At 37.8% G+C, this 26,399-nt stretch overlaps 1 protein-coding gene across 1 annotated transcript in view; it reads right to left on the bottom strand.

Moving 5' to 3' along the window:
• The window catches only part of npepps (aminopeptidase puromycin sensitive), a 35,372-nt gene that overhangs the window by 7,912 nt on the left and 1,061 nt on the right, over positions 1–26,399 (bottom strand). The window contains exons 2-16 of the mRNA XM_041265732.1: positions 18,051–18,135; positions 14,209–14,286; positions 12,265–12,386; positions 11,912–12,019; positions 10,889–11,089; positions 10,653–10,749; positions 10,533–10,566; positions 10,078–10,192; positions 6,732–6,896; positions 6,006–6,110; positions 5,646–5,706; positions 4,737–4,846; positions 3,681–3,744; positions 3,321–3,435; positions 1,375–1,534 (exon numbers count right to left, since the gene is read on the bottom strand). Coding sequence (XP_041121666.1) covers positions 1,375–1,534; positions 3,321–3,435; positions 3,681–3,744; positions 4,737–4,846; positions 5,646–5,706; positions 6,006–6,110; positions 6,732–6,896; positions 10,078–10,192; positions 10,533–10,566; positions 10,653–10,749; positions 10,889–11,089; positions 11,912–12,019; positions 12,265–12,386; positions 14,209–14,286; positions 18,051–18,135 — 1,620 coding nt within the window. The remainder of the gene's footprint in view (positions 1–1,374; positions 1,535–3,320; positions 3,436–3,680; positions 3,745–4,736; positions 4,847–5,645; positions 5,707–6,005; positions 6,111–6,731; positions 6,897–10,077; positions 10,193–10,532; positions 10,567–10,652; positions 10,750–10,888; positions 11,090–11,911; positions 12,020–12,264; positions 12,387–14,208; positions 14,287–18,050; positions 18,136–26,399) is intronic.

Below are 26,399 nucleotides of genomic sequence, written 5' to 3'. Positions count from 1 at the left end.
TTTAAGGAAAAACAGAGATGCTAATTTCTCCTTATTAAGTGCATCTTACCACATTTGTATTTTCTGACCGCTCCCAGGACAATACATTGGATTTTGGTTAAAATTGGGTGTGGGAGTCGGGGTTCCGTATAATTAGAGTCCCGTGAAATTATTTTTATTTTTTTTATAATTTTTCATTTATTTTTCACAAATTGTTTTATTACAGATACACATTAATAAAACTCAAATATATGTATACCAATAATAGTATACATCATGTTTTAACTACATACATCATTTTTATTAAACATTCTGCTTTTTTTTTTATAACTGACATAAAAACAGACCTCGTACAGAAAAATAGTTACCATAATTTATCGTTGGTGGCATATTTACTTATCTATACACACACAAACATATATATTTACACTGCACTACCATTATGGGGCAGTCATAATAATTATATACAAGCAAATCTACCCATTAAAAAAAAAAGAGGAATTGTATTTCAAGCTTGGGAAGTATGTAACAGTATACAGCAAGCTTGGGGTTTCTCACTATTTAAACACTAAGCAAAGCAGATTCATTAATTGAAATCCATTCAAAACCAAAACAGCATTTGCTCCAGTGCAAAGTTTGCACCACTTGAAATAAAACAAAGAATTACCAAACTGTTATAAAATATAAGCAAACAGACATATTTTCCACCAAAAGGAATAAACAGCTCATGCTTAGTTCTTTTGACTCGAATTCCAGCCGACAGTTGCAAAATCTCCACATCATTTTGTCAACGTCTCTTCTCTTCCATCACAATTAGTTCCCAAACGACTCGCTTCAAATTATACATCTGCGCAAGTGCTAGACAGCTTCCGTTTCCCTTCAGACATGACCATGGTAACGGCTCAACCTTGACAACAACGACTGCAAGTATTTATTTTAAAGCATTTTTTGTATAAACCTCCCAATTTAAAAATGTAATTCTAGGTGTGGTGATCCGTGCAGTTGTGTACTGTAATTTCCGCTGTAATTATGTTCCCCTCCCGCTCCGTACTTCTCACCGCTGGTTTGTTTACCTCTGTCCGTCTGTGTATTCCCAGCCTGTATGTGGGCATGTTCTGTGTCTCCCCTGTGATTGTCTGTTATCTGTCTGTCCTCTTTGGCAGTCTGTCTGTGGCACATTGGTCCTAGTATGCATGTTTTGCATGTCGTTTTCTTTCGTTTCATTGGTTGCATTTCGTATTTGAGAAAAACACAGGGCTCTACATATAATCATGTATGACTTTTTGATCAAAATTGAAAGTGGACTTTAACAAAGGTGGGTATGTTATATAGCACCAACTCTAAACTGTTCAGTGTTTTTTTTGTTTTTGGCGCTGTATAAAAGCTGTTACTCACCAGTGAGAAGAGATCGTTTTGCAGACCTAGCCTATCCACAGGTAGCAGAGTGAGATCTCTGATTCCAGGAATTAAGCTTTCCAACATGGAGGAGCTGTACTGAATTCGATAGAAGCCAACAGTTCCTGGGTTTATCTGAAATAGAAAATGCATTTGAAAGCTTTAACACAGAGGCAGTGAAGGTTACATGCATTGTTTTCTTTCCGTCTCACAGGACTTGCGTGAAAGTGTAGAACTCTGCTGATGGTGTGTGTGTAAACAAGCTGTAGTATCATTAATAACAAAACCCTGCATTTTGCAGCAAAAGAAAGTTTGTGAATTGTGTATGCTTATTTTTGTCTTTATTTTTATTCTTTACATTGCTAAAACTGTTGGACAACAAAAGCCATTGGACACTCAACAACATTTACTGAACATATGAAAGTTATGGGGGTATAATCCTGGCTTGTTTTAAACACAGTGCAAGACAATTAGCTATTTGCAGCACAGTGAGAAAGATTAAACACTAACAAAAGACCAGCTATAGAGACACAAAATGCCCTGCCACAAAGCCTCACAATATCACCCCATGATTTTAACAGCTACGATGCTGCACTTGTGACGGTAGATTCAGACTGCGAATAGCAACCATATTCCTTATCAGCCTACAATGCACCTCCTTTTGTAAATGTTGTTAAGTGTATAAGTTAAGTGTTAAGTGTATATGCTGCATCTAATGACTCATTAATTCAATTTAGCATGAAACCTTATTTTGATAACACCATGTAACAATTTTTTATTTTTTTTGTTCCTGGGTAGTAAGTGTTATTTCCTAATTGCTTATGCCTCAAAAGTACAGAAAATGGCTATTATTCCCCACAAACTTTGCTTTTGTGACCAGGACAGTGATATTTCAAAATATCACTATTTCCAATGGGAAAATGTGTGTCTTTTCGTTCATAGTCAGAAGAAAACAACATATGAATCCAAATTAACATGTATTTATACTAAAGTAATACAAAAATGACTACAAAAGATTTAGAAGTGAGTAGTTTTTCGAGATTTACGATTATACTGTATTTACAGATTTACGATTATACTGTATTTACAGTATAATCGTAAATCTCGAAAAACTACTCACTTCTAAATCTTTTGTAGTCATTTTTGTATTACTTTAGTATAAATACGTGTTAATTTGGATTCATATGTTGTTTTCTTCTGACTATGTGAACGAAAAGACACACATTTGCCCATTTTCCCATTGGAAATAGTGATATTTTGAAATATCACTGTCCTGGTCACAAAAGCAAAGTTTGTGGGGAATAATAGCCATTTTCTATACTTTTGAGGCATAAGCAATTAGGAAATAACACTTACTACCCAGGAACAAAAATTGTGTTACACAGTGCAATGGATCCAGTGACACTGCTTGCACTTCTGTGCCATAATCTTTTGTATCAAAACGTAGTGAAATAAAGCACATCAATAAAAAACGCCACTGAACAGAAATTCAAAAAGCATGTCAGTATCCCACACCCCCTGCTAGATACTGCTTTCAGGGAACAATACCAACATTTAAGGGATCATTCAAGTGTAACTGCTGACCTTAGTAAAGTTATTGATGGCTCCTCACTGCAAGGAAAGCTCAAAGGAATTCCATTCCAAACATTCCAGCCATTAAATGAAATGGTGCAAAGCCCATTTGCTAATCAGCTTAAGAGAGAACTATGATACAATTAAAAATAAAGCAAAGCGGCACTCCGTATGTGGGCGTTGAACAATCAGATGCTGTAATTATAGTAGCAGCCAGAACATAAAAAGATTGCAACCCCCCCCCCCCGCTCCCGCTCCCCCGACCCCTCCCCCTCCCCTCCCCCTCCCCTTAGGATCTCTCACCTTTCATTTTAATTGGACCTTACTTAAACCACGACTAGTCTACGGTGGAATTCAGCACAATCCAGCAGCACATTCCATCTTTTGATGCAGGGTTGGGTCTTGATGGTGCAAATGCTGATAGGAAACAGGTTGGGTCTTCGCTGGTGCAAATGCTGATAGGAACCATCCAGTTATAGCACTCCTCTCCTTTAGAATGGGATAATAAAACACATTTGTCATTGTGGACACAGCTTGGAAAATCACCAACACCCCACTCCTCGACTCGCCTCTCTTGATACACACGTGCATCCAGACCCCTCTTCCTCCTTGCTTCTCAAAGGTGAACAACTTAAGACAATGCTTTTTGGCTGTAATATATAATGCAATGTGCAATCTACTAAAATCATACCGCATTTGTAATTTGTGTCATAAGAGTATTAAATGTATCTTACCGCTGTACGGTCCACTGGCACAGAATTTCTTCTGGGACAATTTCAGCACTCTGTCATCACCTTGCTGAATAAAACAAATAGGTAAGTCATCAGTCCTAATGTAAATGGATTGTGAAACTGAATACATCTAAAAACTGGTGAAATAAACATCTCTTGCTTCTGCAAACAGCTGACTATCATGTGTTTGTTTGTTTTTTGTTGTTACTAGAATTATAATGTTTCATGGGTCAATCACAAGACTTGCTCTAAACTAAACATTCAGAAGTAATTGGTGATAATTAAAGGCCTGAAAATAAAATTAAGCCATAGCATCACCTGGGTCAATACATTTAAAACTGCATGGTACAGAAAGTATTCCAATGAGTGTATGAAATCACAAAACAGCAATCCGTCGCATATCGGCCTGCGGTGTGACCAGAGCAAGGATGGATATGTAAAAAGTCGGACAAATGCATCCTGTTTTAAATACCATTATACACAGCTGTAACAATTACTATATTCACACAATTATTATTTTTAGATTCAGCTTTTATTAGGAAGCTCCCCTAAACCCCTTGTTTAGAAAGATACAGGGTATTAATGCTTGTGACAGAGTAGCCATCAGCCGTGCAGGTGCGTGCATTCACTGCTGAGTGACAGGCAGGAGATCGAAATGGAGGCTGAAATTGATACGCCCCCCCGCAGGTGAACAGGATTTATTTACAGATCAACACACTGAACAGCAATGGCAGTGCATGGAGCACGTACAGCATGAAAACTCTGGTAGGATCTACAATCTCTGAACTAATCTTCTCTGCTCAATAAAGTAACGCTGCTGAAGAGCTTGATCATGCCGGATAAACAATTAGGGCGGATGTGGATAACTGCCGTTTGGTTAAAATGTAAGTGAAATCACTTCATTTTATTGATAGTTTTCCATATGAACAACTTTACTAGAAGGAAATGTAAGTAAAAAAAAAAAAAAAACAGTAAATCCATTGCAGGTGCAAAAAATACTGAACTAAGAGGTGTGCATACATTTTACTTACTGCACAACATCATTAGAATCGCATCTACCTGCTCTTGTTCCACAAGAATAATTGGAAATCCCATTTGTTTTGTCCACGAATTCATAACAGCAGCTATAGGCTTCCCACTGCATTGTTCTAGACAGTCCCACAAATCCTCTGTAGAATAAAAAATAATTAGATAAAATATTCACAAAAGCGATGAGACAGTACAAGTCCAAGGTCTAACAAGGATTTCTTTAAAAATTCAAATAAACTTAAAACAAACCTCCAGGTCCTACACTTTGTTCTTTATAAAAGTATAAGCAGCACAAGGTCAACCTTGGCCCAGCAAACCTACTAAACTGACAGGGATGGAAATAAGTCTCCACCCAGTGTTAATGCGACGCACCTGAACTGGTTACCTACAGTATCCACTGCACTTAAGCTCATAGTAAAAAGATGTAAAGGAGCAGACTGCTATGCAATGGGAGTCAGGTTTCCATACCTGAACTTGGTTCATTGAGCAACCACTATATACCAAATCTTAACAGAATTTAAAGTAAAGATTTTGCTTGCGGTCAAGGCGGCCAACTACAATGACAGACATTGACTGGCTATCTACCAGCGCCTCTCATTAAAACATAGGATGTGGCAGAGTAAACACGGACCAACAACTCTGCATAATGCATGAAACATTTGCAGAAGGCATTTGCATTACTACAGAGATTATTTTGGATGGTTTTATTTAGTCAAAGCCTGGAGTTAAATTTCTGCTCTTCTTATGCAGCTGACAAACTGTGATGTCCCCAATCAGACACCTGCTGACAGGCAATATGCAAACAGCTATCGCACAACATCAACCCTTTAAAATCCTGAAGCCAGCATGAATACTCAAAACAAGAGAGCCATGTTATATAACAGGATCTACCAAGATGTACCGAAAGCTTGCATGCGTTTTATTGTTTATTTTATTTACCTGTTGATGCATTTTTATTTTGGAACTTTAATAGGTATGCATTCATTCCTTTCCTGAAGTCCTGGGGAAGAAACAAAAGTTATTTTGACAAATATAAATAAATAAATAAATAAGCAGCATCAATAGGTTTTGTTCCCCCAGACGTGGTTTATAGATTGCCCCCTTTAACATTTAGATATTCTATGTTTACTATGACACCGGCGAATCTGTAATATTTTATTAGATTTACCCTTTTATTTCTATTGCTGCCTGCTGTATCCAATTACACCCCCCCAAACACATTCAATTTATTAAAACATACAACCTAGTAAAATTGCTAAAACGCATGCAGAACCACATGAAATGACTTGAGCTCTTCACCTCATCTCCAATGTAGTCATGCAGCATACGGATAACTGAAGCTCCTTTACTGTAGGATATAGCGTCAAAGATTTCATCAACTTCCGAGGGGTGTCCAACATTGACCTACAAAACAGAATTACTTTTTTATGGACAATCAAAACTGCACTAGAAAAAACACACATCTAATACTGGCTAATAAGAACTAGTTTGAGATAATTATTAGATTCGTTTAAATTACGACATCCTGTAACTTCCAACAGACACAGAATGGAACTTTTATTAACGAAACACCCTTTATTGTTGCAAATGTTTGAGATTACATAGCAGATTAACAACAAAGCATTCCTTCAATACCACCTATTGTTTGGCAACAAGTGTCCCCCATAGCCTTCAAGGAGGACAGAATCTTCATGCCGCACATTTTCAACATTCGAAGTAGGACTAATGTGAAACTGGACTGCGTCGAACTATCCATCAGAAAATAGGATTAAGATAATAACAAAGGGGTCGGAGTGGTTGTGCCGCTATGCACTTTAAAAGAACCGTACGCGCGCGCGTGTGTGTGTGTGCGTGTGTGTGTAAAAAATCACTGCCATTTGAACCATGACATTTGTTGGAAACCACAATGGCAAACATAACCACTGTAGTACCTGATGGTTTTATTTTTATTTTTCAGTTACGGTCTGTTGCAACATGCAACCCAGGTCAGAATCTATTGCAGGGGCAAGCAGTACAGTTCAGTACCTCAATGGGGTGGCTGTTGTCCAGAGCATCTAGATCAAGTGCCCGTGTGTAGTCAGCCGAAACAAACTGAGTCCAGATGTCATACTCGGGAAAGCAGTGGTCCACACACAAGTACTCAATCCAGGAGGCAAAACCCTCATTTAACCACAGGTGAGTCCACCATTCCTGCAAGAAGAAACAGCATGGTGGAGAGAGATCAGAAACAGACTGAGAGAAGCACCGTGTAACACCATCAGCAACATTACACTTACATTGCGCCCCACCCCAAGCACTGTCTGAAACATCCCGATATAATTGATAGTTATTCACATTTGTGTACCTTTTGATTTTGCTCCTTTTGGTACACAATTTCACATATACACACACACACGTTTGCATTCCCATATTTGAGTGGACTTCTTATTTATTTTTATTTACTATTTCTAACTCCAGTCAGACAAAACTCCACACAGGGTGAAAGTCAACAGCAAACTAAATATTTTGGCACTTTTTTTTTTTTTAAGTTCTTAAAAAGGTGTTTTACAAAGTGGGGACATCCCCACAACATCTTTTTTCAGACTATCTTTGTGGGAACAGCCTCAAATTTTGTCAGTACGTCGATAATACACATTCCACCCCACACAAACACACACACACACGTCCTTCACAGTAGAAAGATGTGAGCTTAGATCTAACACATGTCCATTTGAATTACAGAGCCATATTACAATGCAATTTGCATTTACCATTTGTCAATAATCCCCGCTCACCATTTTGCTTCAACCTAAATTGGCCTTTCTTGTGTTCTTGCGACTTCTATTGCAAAGCGAAGCCATTCCAGGTTTTACTACAAGCTTGATTAGTCCCAGTGTATAGGTAACAAGCTCAGGTGTGTCTTATTAAGCTCATAGTAAAACCAGGAAGGGATCCAAAACTGCTTGCAATGGGAGTCTTATTTCCAGCCCGCTGCGGTTATGTTGCTGATGCAAGTGGATTTTTAAATCTTCAGTACCATTCTTAAGAAACTTGACTAAAAAATGAAAATAAACTGCTGGCACAATTTTGTGACATGTAAACACAACCCTGAGAAAGCTATAAACAGGTTGGTGGCACAGCTGGCATTGCTGCTGTACACTGCCAGGATGGCGGGGCTAAGCAACGGCACAGCATCTATTGCAAATTAAATCTAGACACTCAATTTAACACTCACTACTCTTTTTAATTTACACTTCGAAAGTGAAAGAAGCTCTATTGCAAAAATGTTCTACAGTTATTACAAGACACTTACAACACCTAAAATTAGCAGTTTCAAATCCGAGACACTTCAATAACTTTATTTTAAGAGCTCTAAATCAATAGCGAATTTTACTGCAGGCAGCCTGCAAAGCAAATCGCTGGACTGTAGCCAAAAGGAAAGGGGGCACTCCATGCATTACAGTTTAGAAGGGTTTTATCTCAAACATCAATGTGAAGCTCATCGATTTCATTTTCTCCAACTCAACAGCAACCTTGTGATTTAACTTAATAAAACCTGGTTACATCCCTATTCAAGAGTCTAACTTCTTTGCCAGTAGAAGCATAAAACCTCAGATAATGTTTTAAGTACTTTCCCAGCACTGCCTGAAATGTTATATCATCTGTGCTTCTGGGTTATCTATTTCTGTACGTCTAAGTAGATATGAAATTGAAAAATGTATTAAAAAAAAAAAAAAAGCTACTTTAAAAGGGAAGAAACACAAGATGAAACAAACAAACAGACTATATATATATATATATATATATATATATATATATATATATATATATATATATAAAATTCTGCCTGAAATCACACCTAGAGGGATGTTTTAGTACCATTAGCCTTTGCCAAGTTAATGCAGTAATCGCACTGATTATACAATAAGGTGTTAACTATAAGAAATACCTGAACAGACCAGAACCTGAGCCAGTGCACTCTCCAGCCACTAGCAGCAAGCAATCAAATTCTACAAGCAATAGTAAGATTTTTACAGCTGGCCGACATTGATCTGTATGTTAATAACCCAGAAGCAGCCAGATGCTTTGATGATCTAAGGCGGCAGGAATAAAACCCAAACAATCATTTTTTTGACCGATAAATTGATGATTTAATTAATTGAACATTTTGTCAGATATTATTATCTCCAAGGTCATTTTTTTTTGTTTAAGTTAATAAAAGAAATTAAGTACTTTTATAAACCGAGTCGGTATAATAAAAACATAGCATGAATAACAACAACAGTTACGTTCCTTAAGAAAAATCTCATATATCTTAATAAAATGGAAACCTAGCTTTCCTATCTAATTTCCCCTTTCTACTGCGGCGTCTCTGCTGTGGAGACGTGAAAGCCTGCTTTAAGACGCTCCACTGCTTTAAAGAACTCCATTTCCTCTCTGCAGATTGACCTTTGCCACAGTTGGCTTTCGATTGCCGAGGGAATGCCTTTTCTATATGGCAAATAATCCCCTTTGTATAAAAAGAACAGGCATTAGCCATTCTTCACATTAAGGCAACAGATAAATCACCAGGAAAAAAAAAAAGAAAAAACTTAACCCACAAACTCTTTGATATATCTATCCCTCTGGTTATATTGTGTTTCTGGTGTGCTGTAGGAAGCTTTGAAGGATTTGAGCTGATTACGAATGACTGGCTCTAGTAACTCCATAATTAACCCATCCCTCTTGGTATGCTATTAGCAGCTACTCTTGCAATGTAAAATCCTGGTAGTTCAGCTTCTGCCTGCCTTACACTTCCCAGTTTGATAAGCAGGCTTCATTTTGGCAGCTTTGCAGAGAATATACACCCAAGGTATTTGATATCAAGGGTCTACTCAAAATGTAAAAATGTTGGTAGCAGTGCAGAGCAGACCTGGGGTCAATTTTAATTAATTACAATTAAAGCAGCATCATTTGCTGAAATTTTGTTCAATTACAATTATGCTGAAAAGTAACAAACAACTACACAATGTTAACCCTATTTATTCTAAGTAACCTAGTAATAAGGCACAAATACAGAAACATACTGCAGAACTTTCAATTTTTTTAAACAAAATGGGGTCGCTATACAAAAATACGAGACTATCGTTCGCTCAGTGTAAAACACCACATGGAACTGTGAGCTGCGAAGGGTGCATTTGACTGCACATGTTTCGGAGCACGCGTGTGTCTGTCTTCGTCCCTCCCAAGTCAGCACAGGGGTTGAAATAAAAATAATTGGCCATTTCAAATTGGGGAGTAAAAATAATTAAAATAATTTGCGATTCTCAAATTTAAACTTTGAAGAGTGCTATATTTAAATGCAAATTGTACTGTACTGAACACTAATAACAAATATCCGAATGAAAATTACCATTGTGACTAGATTTCCGAACCACTGATGAGCAAGTTCGTGCCCGACCACCAGAGCGACCCACTGCCGGGAAGAGGAACAGGAGTTCTTCGGATCAATAAGCAGGGCTGTCTCTCTGTCGGGGAAAACACACTTGGAGAGTTCACACATGAATTATTGAGCACCACTGCATCCCTTAAACTTACAAGACAGACCTTGTTGTTTTCCCTTGCCTCTGCTTAGTGTACTACACGCTCATTTTTAGTAACATAAATGCACTAGGTGCTGTTTGTTTTATCCTTGGCCACAATTTATGCAGACGAAAAGCCTGTGGTAATGCATGCAAGCAAGTGCCAAAGCACTCCAGCAAAAACAAAGCATTGCTCAAGAGTTCAAGCCGTTTCCAAATCTAACACCATTAGAAACCACACATGTGGCACATAGATCAAGTCTGCTCTCTATTAAAAATAAGGTACCTGTAAGTAACAAGGCCCCAGTTCTCCATGGCACCTGTAGGTAATTAAAGCACACATCAGCATATTTTAATATCATTATTACTGATAAATGCAAGTTTAAGGAAAATGTAACATACTAACCAGCTGCAAAGTCAGCAATAGCTATGAGATCAATTTTAGGTAGCGGGTATGGAACGTTGAAATAGTCTTTGTAAAAAGGTAAAGTCTTAGCTGCAACCTACAGAAAGAAGAAATCATAATGAACCTAGTGAACCATATACAGTTTCTTCACAAAACAAGACTTTTGATGGTTCTGGAAGACTATTTCTTGACAGAAAATTATTACAATTAGAATAATATGAATGACACACGCTTACCTCCAATGCAAATCTTCCTTGTTCTCCTTTTCCAATTGGTGTGTACACCCGAACTATTACACCATCGGATGACTTGGTTTCAACATAGTCATATTCGCCAACTACAAATGCTACTAGGTACGTGGACATGACAGGAGTTCTAGCGAACTTTACTTCTAAAAGATTTTCATCATCTGGACATGGCTTTCGATCAATAACATTCTGCAAAACAAAACCATATATATAAAAAAAATAAGGCAAAGAGAAGAACTAGCTTAACTACTTATGATGAATTTACACTTGGTTCGTCTGAATTGATACGGTTTGTTTTGGAAGCCTATGCGAACGCTCCAAAATAACTTTTAATCAAACCAAACTGAGTCTTTCTCAAGGGGTGGTCTCTGTCCGTTTGGGCAAGTATGGTGTGTGTGTTTCAGTGCAATGTGAAAGCCCAGTAAGTTCAGAAAAATGTTGAAGTGAACCGGCAAAAAGATTCAGATTCCGATTCCTTTTGAAGTAAACAGTTCTTTTGCACTGAGGGGTGCATGTGCAGACAAAAGGAACCAAGTTAGTCTCCAGGTGAACTCAGGTTGGTTGGTTTAGATACTTCCCACATGTGAACGGCCCTAAACGGCACTAGAAGAACTGAAATTAGAATTTGGAATTTTCATACCCCACAGTCAACATATCAAAAACAAATTTCGAGAGTCCAATATGGTGCAGTTTTATATATTCAAGAAAGTGGTTGAAACCTTGCGAGTCCAAAGGCAGATCACCTATTCTAATCTCCTGTGTTGGTTCCTGAGCTATAACAAAGCGTGGGAAGAGACTGGTGACTCATAAGCAAGGACAAGGAGTAGCGAAACATCTTTAAAAAGGGCTTCAATCAACATGCACAATACTCAATGCAGCTGCATCAGCCAGAACAGATCTGTACAATGTATGGAGTGAAAACATGCATTTTATAGCGTGGATCAGTATGAATCACCAGGAAGACTGTACAGTGCACATCACTCAGTACTTTATTTAGTTAGTTGTACTTGCCATGTTTGACAAAGCGGTGCGATCCTTTGGAACAATCAAAGCAATGTCAAAAGTTGCTTTAATAGCTGGCTCATCCCAGCAAGGGAAGGCTCTCCGAGCATCTGTAGCCTGGAGATGAAAGCAAAACGAAAACGAAATAAAACTACTAAGGCAGGAAATTGCATACACTTTCAGACCTGTATCTGTTTGAAAGATGGTGGTACACAAATTAAGTCTTCTCTATCTGATTGATCCACTTATACCCAATATCTTCTTTACTGGGCCTCGAATTATAATAATAACAATAGCAATAGTATTAATAATAATAATAACAACATTTTTCTTACATATTCTTTTTTAAATCCATACTGTACCTCAAACTGTGTGACAGCAGCATAGCGGATTTCTCCTGATGGAATTGCATATTTACTTCTGTAAAACCCTTTCATTTTATCATTAAGTTCTCCAACAAAATCTATTTTTAGCATACCAGAACCTGGAAAAGAAAGCGACAGGTTACTAAAGGAAAGGAAGTACATATTTAGTTTTTCCCCCCATGCAATATAAACCAGCTTGCAAGTGTATTAAAGATCTGAGACTTGTGTAAATGGAGCCATTTTTCCAGACAGTAACACCACAGTCCCAACACATCTGAAGCCATCATTAACCCGCACACTTCCAACTTCTATTCTGCCACCCTGATAACATACATGGTAACTACCATCTTCTTCAAAAACGAGATCAAAGTCTAATTAGAGTTTGTTTGTGTATTCTCAAGATAAAGATGACAATACAACTTTCCAGTTTAATATTCTTTAATAATAGCGTTTTGTTTGTATTATTATAATGCAATGATCAAAAGTTTGATTAAGCACAACACATACAGTTCTGGCCAAAGGTTTGCATCACCCCTACAGAATTAACTCATGTTTCTTCATAAAGTCGAATGAAACCTGCTGAATAATGTTACGTAAACATATTGAATTGCATACTGCTTCTGTAGTTTTCCACATACTTCACGAAAAACTGACAAATTGAAAAAAATGTGACATTTTGAAATGGAACATGAAAAACTGTACTACTATTATGGCTTCCGGTAGACACTTGCGACATCCTTTTGTAGTTTCTTTGATTACATGAAATATCTAAATTACATTCATATATCTTTTTTTTTTTTTTTTTTTTTTTTTTTTTTTTTACTTTTTTATTTTTTTTTTTTAAATTAGGTCTCAATCCTCAAATTCTAGGCAATGCAAAACTTGTGGCCAGAGCTGTATATACAGACAGATAATCGGGGGAAGGAAAGAAACATTTAAGGGATCTAATCATGCAGACATCATGTAATTTGAACTAAAGTGGCATCTACTTAACCACAAAAAAAAATTGTTTATCTTTGCACTCTGGAATCACATAGCTCAGAAAATAAACTATTCTCCGGTTACACATGTGTACACTTTATAAGTAAGTATTACAGTAGTCTGGATTAAGCCAGCCAGACAGCGCATGTCCCTTACTAAAACGTGCTTCTGGCCTAGGTTATAGCATGGATAACATGTTACTTATTGCCAACACCATGCCTGATCAATTATTCCATTACTGCATTCAAGAGCTTTCCTTTTACACACCACCTGCTGGTGCTGTACAACAAAAAAAACAACCTGACCATCATTACTCAATAAAAACCAGCAGAATCCATTAACCTACTGCCTGCAGCCCTATTAAAACCCTCTGAATACAAAGTCAGGATCCCCAGTGTGGACCTCATTATGTTTACAGCCTTACTTAAAACTAGGAGAGGTTTCAATGGGTTTTGCAGTTTTCTGACAACCTATTATTTTCTTTTTGTTAATCACTGGAACAAAAAAAAGAACAATGTCTGCTTCAGTGATTGTGCTTTGTGCACGACCTTTTAGATATATTAGGCTTTTGAAATGCTTAGCACTGCAGTTTTACAAAATGCTTTACTATGTCATCTCTTGACATGAAGGCCGCAAATGGACCACGATGACATTTTTTTTTTGCAAAGCCCTTTGAAGCGAGTTTCAAAATGATGACACTGTTTGCCTAGGTCATCTCCCACAGACACGGTCTTGCATGAGTTACACAGCTTTTCTTCTCCATGCACACAACACACTGTCCTGAAACCATTTTATCAATCGTATGTGGTTTACGAATTGGAACGATCCAAATAGACAACTTTAAAAAGTTTTTCAGCCTCATTTTTCATCAGCTGCAAAAAAGAGGTGCCGATATCATCTCCCTTTCATTACTGTTGGCGATAAACACTTAGAGTAACAGACCACACTCGCGTCACTCACCTTTCTGAAGAGCACTGGGGAACGACAAGGTCACTTTTTCGTCCTCATTTTGATAGTTGAAGCCTGTTGCGTTTATCTCTGAAAATGAAAAGGAGGTAACCTTCAGAACAGACACCTAAGGTAGGTCAGAATTTGAAAACGAATTTTGCCCTGTTATTTGATCAAAAGGCTGCTGTAAAAGTGTTCTGTGCACAGATTAAATTATTTACTAACTGCTGTGGTATTGTAGTTGGTAAGGGGCACTTTCGACTTCTAAAACAAACAACCCACTTATAGAAAGTGTTAACTGAATGAACTAAATCAGAAAGGTCACATCCCTTTAAGATTTTTATTGCTGTATCAAAATAACCCATGCTTTTTAGGAAGATTTCCAAGGCTCTACTAAGACTCAACCTAACCATATATGTCATTGTTAGCATTAAAAACCTTTGGAGAAGCCAAATCTACTGTATAGACAGGCAATGAGAAACACAACCCTAGCCCTGCTGGACTACATAAAGACTGTCAGTGTCTGGGAAAAAATATTTAGATGTTACATTTAAAATTAAACCAATGGAAATGTAAACACAGCAGCATTTAACTGACATTTACAGGTGTAGTCTTGTTAACCTCACAACTAAAGAACACATCAGGCAGTACTCCGCACTCCTGCTCATTGTCCCGTTCTTAAAATTCTCATTACTGTTGCAGAAAAATAACTAAAGCCATTTCATCGTTTACAACGAGTCTGCCACAATTTACAGTTAGGCAGAGTGCTCTGTAAACACAAAGGCTAATATGAAACTTGATCGAAAAAGTGAGTCGATAAGTAATTGCACTAGTAAGTGGTGGGGATTTACATACTTAAGCCTTAAATTCAGTGTGTGCAAAGTAACGCCTTGCTGTAGAGTTCACTCATGTCATGGCTGTACTGTATGCCTACAACAGGAAAGTTGTATCGTTCATTCTTAGAGAGATGCAATCTGTTTGAACTTTGCATTGTGTGCCTCCAATTTCTTTATATAGTAGTTACTTAGTAAATTCATGTGTACTTACACATAATTACAATGTTATTATGCATAGTTACAATGTACTTACTGCATTTTTGGGGGGGCATGATATAACCCTAACCTTTTTCAGATACAGCTGTGTACTTACATATCATCATGCAAAAGATGTACAGTGTAACTAAGCATAACAACATTGTAACTGTGTAAGTACACATGTATTTACCAAGTAACTACTGTAATAACTACTACAGTAATTAGAGACGCTTACTGTGAAGTGTTACCTTTTTGTATGTTTAATCCCTCCCCCTCAAGTCAAGGCAGTGCTTTACATTATGGTCGAAGGGGTAGAGTTCAGGTTACAATCTCCCCTACAACACTGGATACAAATCCCCAAATGTACATGTCAGAGTAACATACTGTACAAAGTAGAATCCTGCATCAGATCACAGGGACATACACTCTCCTTTATGAATATACTATTTCCACTTCTCTACGGAGGTTCTCATAAACAGGGGGTTCAACTGTACCAAGCTGCGCTAGACTGGAAAAGAACAACTATTTTTAAACTATTGCAGCACGCTAAAAAAGGAAACACGTACCCAAGAAAATGCTAGGGAAAAAAAAAATAATAATCGCTGCTGGGAATTTGTAACTCTCAGCGTCGGAGAATTGTACATTAGTACAACGGTTATCTGCAGCCAAGAACAATAAGCTCAGTTATGCATAAAACGAGGGACAGAAATTGTCAATCAAGGTTAAATCAAGGATATCGCAGGCCATCTAGATCACGCTGCATTACGTGCAGATCTGAAAAGAGGCATCCTAGATTCTACTCTTCTTGCTTTGTGTAGCAAGGCACGTAATTACACGTTGGATGCCAGAGTGTATACTTTCACAAGTCTGGGATTAAAAGAGCATATTATAAACTACACAAACTCACTAGACAACAGGGAGGAAAACCTGCACGGAAAACTGGCTCAGTTTTTAATGAAAACAGGCTAACCTTTCAAAGCCATGATATTTACGAATCTGAAATGTGTAAACTTCATATCTCAGCTTGTCGCACTTCAAAAAACATCACATGACTGGAGTGTCGGGTCATTGCTGCTGAAGGTTAACTAGATTGCGCTTGCAGCAGTAGCTTATACAGCAAGAGATCACTGTATTTTGTGCAATATCATGGCTATCATTTGACTTTTTTTAAAAAAAGAGGCATGCGACATTTAAAAATGAGTAATTTGTCATTTTCTTGTTACTTAAAACACTGCATCAATCAATTCTAGCAAGTGTACAACAAGAGAAAGAAAGCAAAAAGATGTATACTTCATGGTAATGGCGACAGATTTAGCTATATGCTTATTTAAGGGTATTTAAACAGGATATATCCAACATCAGTGATTGGGGAAACGGAGACACTTTGTGTGGCATGGAAGTATAGAATGCAATACAGTATTTATCTAGAGCACAGAACAACCTGTGGGAAACACAATAATGTAATACAAAAAAATGCCCATAGGGGGCTATGTTGAGTGCTAACATCATCAAGTGGTGCTGAATGGTTGTTTGAGGCTTCAAACACACAGCTTTATTGCTGCTTGTAGTTAATGACCCATGTGCCTTGTGTTTCAGCACAACCTCTATGGGCAGTTTTTTTAATTTTTTTTTTTTTTTAGTACATCACCGTTTCACGTGGCTCATTCTATGTCAGTACCAAAATGCAGCAATCTACGTCAGCTAGATAAGCCACACCATGTATGGACACAGCCCAAGCAACTTTACGGCTGTCCTGTATAAGGCAATATAAGGTATATGGGGGCTAGCAACATCAAAACCTCCCTATGTAATTTGAATGCATCTGTAGAAATCCTGACCACGGTTCAACAAAGCACTAGACGTACTACAGACAGACCACTGTACATTTATTATCGATAATTAAACTACTGCTATGTAGGCAGCTCTGACTTGAGCAACTGCTGCACACACACACGCCCAACAGAAACTCCCAGGCTATTGTAATGCCTTCTGTATTCATTACAGTAGTTGCCTTTCTCGCTGTGCAACTGTTTTTAATAAAATGAGAAAAAAAACAGGAGACGTGAATAATAAAAATAAACAGAAAGGAAATACTGTTTTAATGAAACAATGATGTCTGTTAACAAGAGCAACTATCAATACATTCCACCACCCTGTAGTAGCGACCGGTTTCCATAACAACTGTGAAAGGTTGCCATAGCACCCTCTGAATTAAACCAAGGTGAAAAAAGGTCAATTAGATTTTTTTAGATCAAGTAACAGTTTCTTAAGGCTGATGATTTATCACCCTCTCCTGACTTGCTCAAATACATAAATAAGACCAACACAATCATTGGCTGTACTGTCCTTCTAAAGAAATCATAAAACAGAAAAAAAAACACAAGTTTAGTTTAGAGATGACCGCTTCCATTGATGAAACTTGATTGATGAAAATAATGGGAACTGTTTTCCATGATTTTAATTTTCAAAACTCACTCCCGGGCACTTTAAGGAAAATGGCAAATGTGTCTCAATATCAAACTAAATTGCAAGCCCAAGGTTCTGTGGTCAATTGATTGAACTGATTCAAATGGTTGTGGGTCTAAATGGTACCATCGCAAATTATTAAAAGAAGGGAACTTTGAGAAGACGAGATCCATTACTGTTAGGATAACTGAATAGACTTCAGAAGCTTGCTCATGCCAGCAGACTGACAGTGATGACCTATTCTGCATCACATAGCGTGACCATTCCAGAAGCAATGATGTTTGCTTTGGGCCACATTTAAACAACCCTCAACATGTTATTAGTTACTTCACAACATACATCATTTCCACTTACCTTCCCCTCCTTCAGGTACAAACGATGCTGTTATGATGTCAATATCAGCACAGTTCATAACAATCTGATTGGTTGTATGCATAACCTGCAATCAAAACACACACACACACACACACAATAAAAGTGAATTATTCATTCAATCATTAAAATGTATGCATAAAAAAAATAACACTGCTCTACACCTTTGATAAGAGCAGCACACAAAGTTGTATTTTTGTAGAGTGGGTAACTCTATCCCAACTGCAAATACACAATAAGATTGTCCTGTACATTATGACTTTCCACTGTGAATACATGGAGGTGTAGCATACAGACAGATGGACAGAAAGGTTCCTTTATACACAATATATTTAGCAGGAGATAAAAAAAACACCTAACTGCAAGTAATAGCAGCCACCTCAGAAACGTAGCAGATTGACATTATCGTGCAGGACACGCATTATGTAACACTGCAAACGGATTAATAAAATTTCAATCAATCCTTTAAGTGAGCACTCCAGGAAGAAATGTAATACAAAAAACAAAGGCTATTCCATGATTGAAATGCATGCAGTAGGATATTGAAATTCTCTGACTGTCCAGGAAGAGAGAGACACTAAGTGAACAGGATGCAGAGACGTGGCATGAGTTCATGTCAATTGGTTCCATTTGTAACTAGTCATTCCACACTTGTCGGTAGAGTTTCACTATAGGACAGTGGCATTTAGATAAATGAAGCAGAGAAAGAAAATAATGTACAGCTATTTTTTAGAAAATCCTCACCTTGCTATGGATGCCATACCCCTGCTGTAAGGTTTTTATTTATTTTTTTTACTTTCATTGCAATATGTAATTATAGCTCACACTGAACCATTCATTTCTCCTACTGACCATCACTGGTGTGTGAACTGTGAATTATATCAATAACTGCAGAGGCAGAGTATGTCAGCACAAGACACAGGCATGCTAAACCGCAGCAGGATGCTGGAAGCAACACTGGAGTAATGATGCCTCTGCTAATGACCGCTACATGGTTCATTATATTATTATTTAGTCATTTAGCAGAAGCTTTTATCCAAAGTGACTTACAGAGACTTGGGGGTGAACTATGCATCACAATTGCTGCTGCAGTCGCTTACAACAGGACCTTGGCTTTTATATCTCATCCAAAGGACAGAGCACAAGGAGGTTAAATGACTTACCCAGGGTCACACTCAGTGAGTCAGTGGCTGGCACTGAACCTGGAACCTCCTGGTAGCAAGCCCCTTTAACCACGGGACCACCAAGCCTATCTACTGTTTGTAGCTATACACAAGCTGAAACTTGAGTTTACACAACGAGTCAGTGTGATCTGAATCAGAAATGCCGTCCAAAAGTTAGTGCACTGATAGTGTAAAAATTATTTCCCACGTTGTCAAACAGGTAACACGGCAACAACAACCCATGATGTGGTACGGAACAGAAAAGCCAGAGCACTTGTTGTTATTGTCACTCTTCCTGCAGTGATTTAGAGGACAGATCTCAAACCCCAGTGCACTAGAGCGGACATTTTGAAAAGAGCTTTGAAACAGACTTCAAAATTTATAAGTGTAAAGAGTTGTCAGAATGTTAACAACGAAAAAAAGACAGGTACATTATTTAAACGGTTGTTTAAACCAGTGTACAGGGTTTTTCAGAGGTCTGTAACCATGCAGCTTGTGTAAACTGCTAAGTACAGTCATAATGCACTTTTCAGTTTTATAAGATGCAGTGTTATTGAGAAGCTAAGACAGCCAAGTACTGCTGTATCTCCTATTACGCACTTTTACTGAAATATTCATGACTTTTATAGACTCATTACACTGTAATAAAAGTGTAAAATATACGTGTTTAGCTGTTTTCTGTTTGACCAGTTGCACAATAAGACTATTATGCAAAAACAGAATTTATATACAAACTGAATCATGCCTGGCTTTTTCACAAATGGAAAATTTAACGTCAAACACTAGTACTGTAAATGCTAAATCAGACCATTAAACACGCAAGCAGTACTAAAACGATGAAACGAAAAAAAAAAAATGCTACTGTTCAACACCTGAACAGAAATCATGCGAGAAACAGGTGAAGGAATACGATTTCATCTCATCTCTTCAGTGTAAACCCACTGTGCAGAAGTTTGTCTTTTGATGAAGCTTTGCCTTTCTGTATGAAAGTGCTACTTATCAGCAGTTATGTAATGGCAAAACAACATGTCAGTAGGCTGTAGGGTCTACAGGACAGCACTGACTAAATGCATCAGCTGTTTAAATTATTAGAGAGTGACAGGTGACCATATTTCAATGAAATCAGCAAGTTCCACAGAAATCTGTGACAGATCTCATCCTCCATCAAAGCCTGTCGGACAAAAAAAAAAAAAAAACTCAGGCACCACCAGCACTTAAGCGCCATGTCTGTTGAAAAACATCTGCACTGTGGTTTGCTGAAGGCAAAGCATGCAATTAATAGAGTAGTCCGTCGTGTATCTGACTGCAGTGGGACCAGATAAATGAATCCTGTTTTAAATACCATTATGTGCAGCTGTATCAATTACTATATTTCACACAATTATTGTTTTGAGATTAAGCTTTTATTTGGGAGTGCCCCTAAATCCATAGTTTAGTCAGATACAGGCCATTAATGCATTCACTGCTGAGTGACAGGCAGGAGATTGAGACGGAGGTTGAAGTTATGGCGCTCTCTCACTGTCACCGTCACACGTCAGCGAATTTCAGCATTTGTACCCAGTTGGCTTTGGTTTTGCAGCAGCCCTGAGGTTAATAAATGTAACCTTTTTATACTTGGCACCCTGCTGGAACACACCTACCTGCTGATTATAATCCACACCTGGTAATCATACATAGCAGGCAGGCTCTCCCAGGAGTCAGGTACTTACTTAATGACGCTAATAAACTATTTACAATATACACATGAAAAATATATATTTACACACACACACACATCTATATATATATATATATATATATATATATATATATATATATATATATATATATTGTAAGCACAACTCACATTTGCTTTCCTGTAGCCATTCTGCATTAGTCCTGTGCATGTGCGCGACATTGCTGAAGGGCTTGACCATGGTGGATAAACGGTAAGGGTGGCTACTCGACGAATTACTGTATCTACAGCAGTGTATACAATACTTGCCAGCACTATTTCAGTATCTATTTTGTAAGGGAAAATCAACAGATCTTATGTTTTCATATCAAACACCAAAAGCTACATGCTGAAGTAGCAGGAATGCAATCCAATAACAACCGAGAGGCCTGCTAGTTCAAATCACAAAGTAATTCCACAGTTTTTGCACAACTGGAAGAAATGGATACCTTGCCGGCAGTCTCAAAATCGCAAGTCCAGGGAATGGATGGGCATGGTGACTGAACTACCCCCAACACCCAAGAGGGTGGTCCTTCCAGGATGGGCTTAGTTGAGGCAGATCTCACTGCTAATGCATAGTGCCAAACTTGGCTGGTTTACAATGGTCTTCTATAAAGGGTAATTATTCCTCCAGTGAAAACGTCCTTTTGCTCCGAGGAGTACAAGTAAATCCATTTGTCTATCAAGGGAAACTGTAGTTTGTAACAACTAATCAGGCAATGCCCTTTATTTATTTATTTATGCTCCAAATTCAGCCAAGAGCTACCACAAATTGAACACTTGCTGCCTAGGTGCTCTGATTACTAAAACCAGGGAACCAGATAAAAGTGCTAACATGAGCAGTAGATTGAGAGAGATGCCCAGTCATTCAGCACCAACATGAAACATTTCAGAAGGTTAAGAAATTAGATGTTAGGTCAGGGAAACTGTAGCTGGGACTTCAGCTTTGGCTAAATCACACTGCTGTAGCTTTAAAAGCATTCGACTAGAAATACTGCCAGGAAGACAGAATGAGGATTTCAGGTTCATAAAACACTGGCAAAGAGCAAGCTATTTAAACAAAGCTGTGACCAATAATGGTTTTAATAACAACATCGCTCGATTTTTTTTTTTTTTTGAGGAACCATTGCTTCTGTGCAGTACTATCCACTTAAGAGTATACAGGAAGCCCCAGCTGCCTGTATGAATGAGACCATCAGAATATTCACAGGTATGTACAAGGCAAGCCTAAAGAACACTTTTTTTTTTTTTTTTTTTTTTTTTTTTTACTATTTATCTATTGATTATTTCAGTTTCAAACAAAATATATATATATATATATATATATATATATATATATATATATATATATATATTTTTTAAGTAGACATTTGGATCAGAGTCTTTTGACAAATTCAGAATGGTAACTTAAATAAGCATGCGTGACAAATTGCACGTTTGCCTCAGTACTACGGCTCGGTTTTTGCTGCAAAGATTCTGAATGAACTTAGTAAGTAGCAGATAGCATGGCAAGTTTACCCTTTTAGGAAATTCCATAACTTCAAGAGGTTAACGACGCAGCAATAATCATGTTAATTGCAAACCATTTGATAGCAATGTTTACATTTTGAATGGTTCACCGGTTGCGCTTCACACTGGCCGTGGTTTGATATAGTGGTACTGAATACTCCCCACAGAGCAATGGATGTGTTTGCATAAACAGCAGAGTTTGATGATGACATTAAAAGACTGGAAACTGACTTAACTGAAACCGCAAAATTGTATCACTGGGATTAACAGTGATTCACATCTTGTCAGCAACAGTCCTACTGGGTGCAGTACAGTAGATCACTCTGAGGGTCCTACACAGCAGACAGGTTGAGCAAATAGCCCTCTGCAATCTTATTTCCAATCCCAACAACAAGCAGGCTTTATTTAATGCAGGGTGTGTCAAATCATGGTACAGGAGGACAATTCCACTCCAGGTTTAATGAGCAAAAATTATATAATGAACTGCTTCAGGGTTGGGAATCTAAAGGTTTAATTGGTTCAAATAACTGATTTCGAACAGGGCTGGAACAAAGACCAGGATTGGTAGGGCTAACTTTGGACACCCCTGATGTAATGTGTAGTCTACCCTGAAGCTACAGCGTCTAGCCTGTAACTATGCAGCTTGTGTAGTAAATTCAGTACAGTCTGGACAATTGGGATTAGCACAGCCTGTCGCTCTGCGACACATAACAGACCTATCGTGCCTGAAAAGACAGTCTTGCATCTACCTTGCTGCAATGTGTTTTCAAAATGAACAGGTGCCAGCAATCGGGCTACTGACATGACTGTACATAGATTTATCCAACTAGCAACAAAGTGTCACTAGAATCTGTGGGTTTTACATTTACTTGGAGAGACCTTGGCTACCATTGATGAACAGTTAACCAATCAGTCCAGTGCAAGTACAGCAGAATACATTTGACACATGAACCCATTTAGTGCCATTGTACTCATTTGAGGACAGGCTACTATGTAATTTTGTGGAGTATTTTTAAGTGACGTCTACCTCTTACTTCAATTCTCTCTTTAACAACATTGTTATGATAACTGACTAATTTTGTTAACTGCAAAAGTGAAGTCTACATGGAATGCATCAAATTACACAAATACAGCTCGCGTTCTGATTTTCTTCAAAGACAACGTTGGTGCTTGAAGGGTTCAAGTTGTCAAACTTGTTCAATCTCATTTACATCTCTGCCAGAAGCATAAAAATGTGTAAGCTTTTCCTCAACAAGGCACAATGGTGAACATTCCAGTTCTCAAAATCGTGCTGTTTCTGGAAAGGCCACCATGCGATATCTATTGTCCACACAGCACTGTGGTTTTGTATTTAATAAAGTGCTCAGCAGGAGGATAATTTTATGACTTGTTTAACACAATATTTAATAATCCTAACTGAGAAGTCTCATACCACAGACAAATTCTAGATAAATAAATAATGACACTCAAAGTGATATAATGAACTTCTGCGCTATGGAAACAGTCATCTATATGTATTCATTTATTTATTTATTTATTTTTAAAATGACAGCTTATAAAAGGCAAGGTATTTCTTAATTTCTTTTTCGGGCTTCTGTCAATGGTTTAAATGGTTCTTGCATTACTTTATATTAATCTTAGCATGCTCATTGAGCATGTAACAAGATGCAATAAAAACAACACTTCCACAGTACATGGCAGCTGAATTGAGCTTTACTATCTTACTACAGTACTGTGCTATAGTATCTGAATTGAGCTTTACCATCTTACTACAGTACTGTGCTATAGTATCTGAATTGAGCTTTACCGTCTTACTACAGTACTGTGCTATAGTATCTGAATTGAGCTTTACCATCTTACTACAGTACTGTGCTATAGTATCTGAACTGAGCTTTACCATCTTACTACAGTACTGTGCTATAGTATCTGAACTGAGCTTTACCATCTTACTACAGTACTGTGCTATAGTATCTGAATTGAGCTTTACCGTCTTACTACAGTACTGTGCTATAGTATCTGAATTGAGCTTTACCGTCTTACTACAGTACTGTGCTATAGTATCTGAACTGAGCTTTACCGTCTTACTACAGTACTGTGCTATAGTATCTGAATTGAGCTTTACCGTCTTACTACAGTACTGTGCTATAGTATCTGAATTGAGCTTTACCGTCTTACTACAGTACTGTGCTATGGTATCTGAATTGAGCTTTACCGTCTTACTACAGTACTGTGCTATGGTATCTGAATTGAGCTTTACCGTCTTACTACAGTACTGTGCTATGGTATCTGAATTGAGCTTTACCGTCTTACTACAGTACTGTGCTATGGTATCTGAATTGAGCTTTACCGTCTTACTACAGTACTGTGCTATGGTATCTGAATTGAGCTTTACCGTCTTACTACAGTACTGTGCTATGGTATCTGAATTGAGCTTTACCGTCTTACTACAGTACTGTGCTATGGTATCTGAATTGAGCTTTACCGTCTTACTACAGTACTGTGCTATGGTATCTGAATTGAGCTTTACCGTCTTACTACAGTACTGTGCTATGGTATCTGAATTGAGCTTTACCGTCTTACTACAGTACTGTGCTATGGTATCTGAATTGAGCTTTACCGTCTTACTACAGTACTGTGCTATGGTATCTGAATTGAGCTTTACCGTCTTACTACAGTACTGTGCTATGGTATCTGAATTGAGCTTTACCGTCTTACTACAGTACTGTGCTATGGTATCTGAATTGAGCTTTACCGTCTTACTACAGTACTGTGCTATGGTATCTGAATTGAGCTTTACCGTCTTACTACAGTACTGTGCTATGGTATCTGAATTGAGCTTTACCGTCTTACTACAGTACTGTGCTATGGTATCTGAATTGAGCTTTACCGTCTTACTACAGTACTGTGCTATGGTATCTGAATTGAGCTTTACCGTCTTACTACAGTACTGTGCTATGGTATCTGAATTGAGCTTTACCGTCTTACTACAGTACTGTGCTATGGTATCTGAATTGAGCTTTACCATCTTACTACAGTACTGTGCTATAGTATCTGAATTGAGCTTTACCGTCTTACTACAGTACTGTGCTATAGTATCTGAATTGAGCTTTACCATCTTACTACAGTACTGTGCTATAGTATCTGAATTGAGCTTTACCGTCTTACTACAGTACTGTGCTATGGTATCTGAATTGAGCTTTACCATCTTACTACAGTACTGTGCTATAGTATCTGAATTGAGCTTTACCATCTTACTACAGTACTGTGCTATAGTATCTGAATTGAGCTTTACCGTCTTACTACAGTACTGTGCTATGGTATCTGAATTGAGCTTTACCATCTTACTACAGTACTGTGCTATGGTATCTGAATTGAGCTTTACCGTCTTACTACAGTACTGTGCTATGGTATCTGAATTGAGCTTTACCGTCTTACTACAGTACTGTGCTATGGTATCTGAATTGAGCTTTACCGTCTTACTACAGTACTGTGCTATGGTATCTGAATTGAGCTTTACCGTCTTACTACAGTACTGTGCTATAGTATCTGAATTGAGCTTTACCATCTTACTACAGTACTGTGCTATAGTATCTGAATTGAGCTTTACCATCTTACTACAGTACTGTGCTATAGTATCTGAATTGAGCTTTACCGTCTTACTACAGTACTGTGCTATGGTATCTGAATTGAGCTTTACCGTCTTACTACAGTACTGTGCTATGGTATCTGAATTGAGCTTTACCGTCTTACTACAGTACTGTGCTATGGTATCTGAATTGAGCTTTACCGTCTTACTACAGTACTGTGCTATGGTATCTGAATTGAGCTTTACCGTCTTACTACAGTACTGTGCTATGGTATCTGAATTGAGCTTTACCATCTTACTACAGTACTGTGCTATAGTATCTGAATTGAGCTTTACCGTCTTACTACAGTACTGTGCTA

Source organism: Polyodon spathula, chromosome 12, assembly GCF_017654505.1.
Source record: "Polyodon spathula isolate WHYD16114869_AA chromosome 12, ASM1765450v1, whole genome shotgun sequence".
Classification (NCBI taxonomy): domain Eukaryota; kingdom Metazoa; phylum Chordata; class Actinopteri; order Acipenseriformes; family Polyodontidae; genus Polyodon; species Polyodon spathula.
The sequence above is the reverse complement of the archived record's forward strand: the minus strand, read 5'-3'. Positions and strand labels throughout refer to the sequence as shown.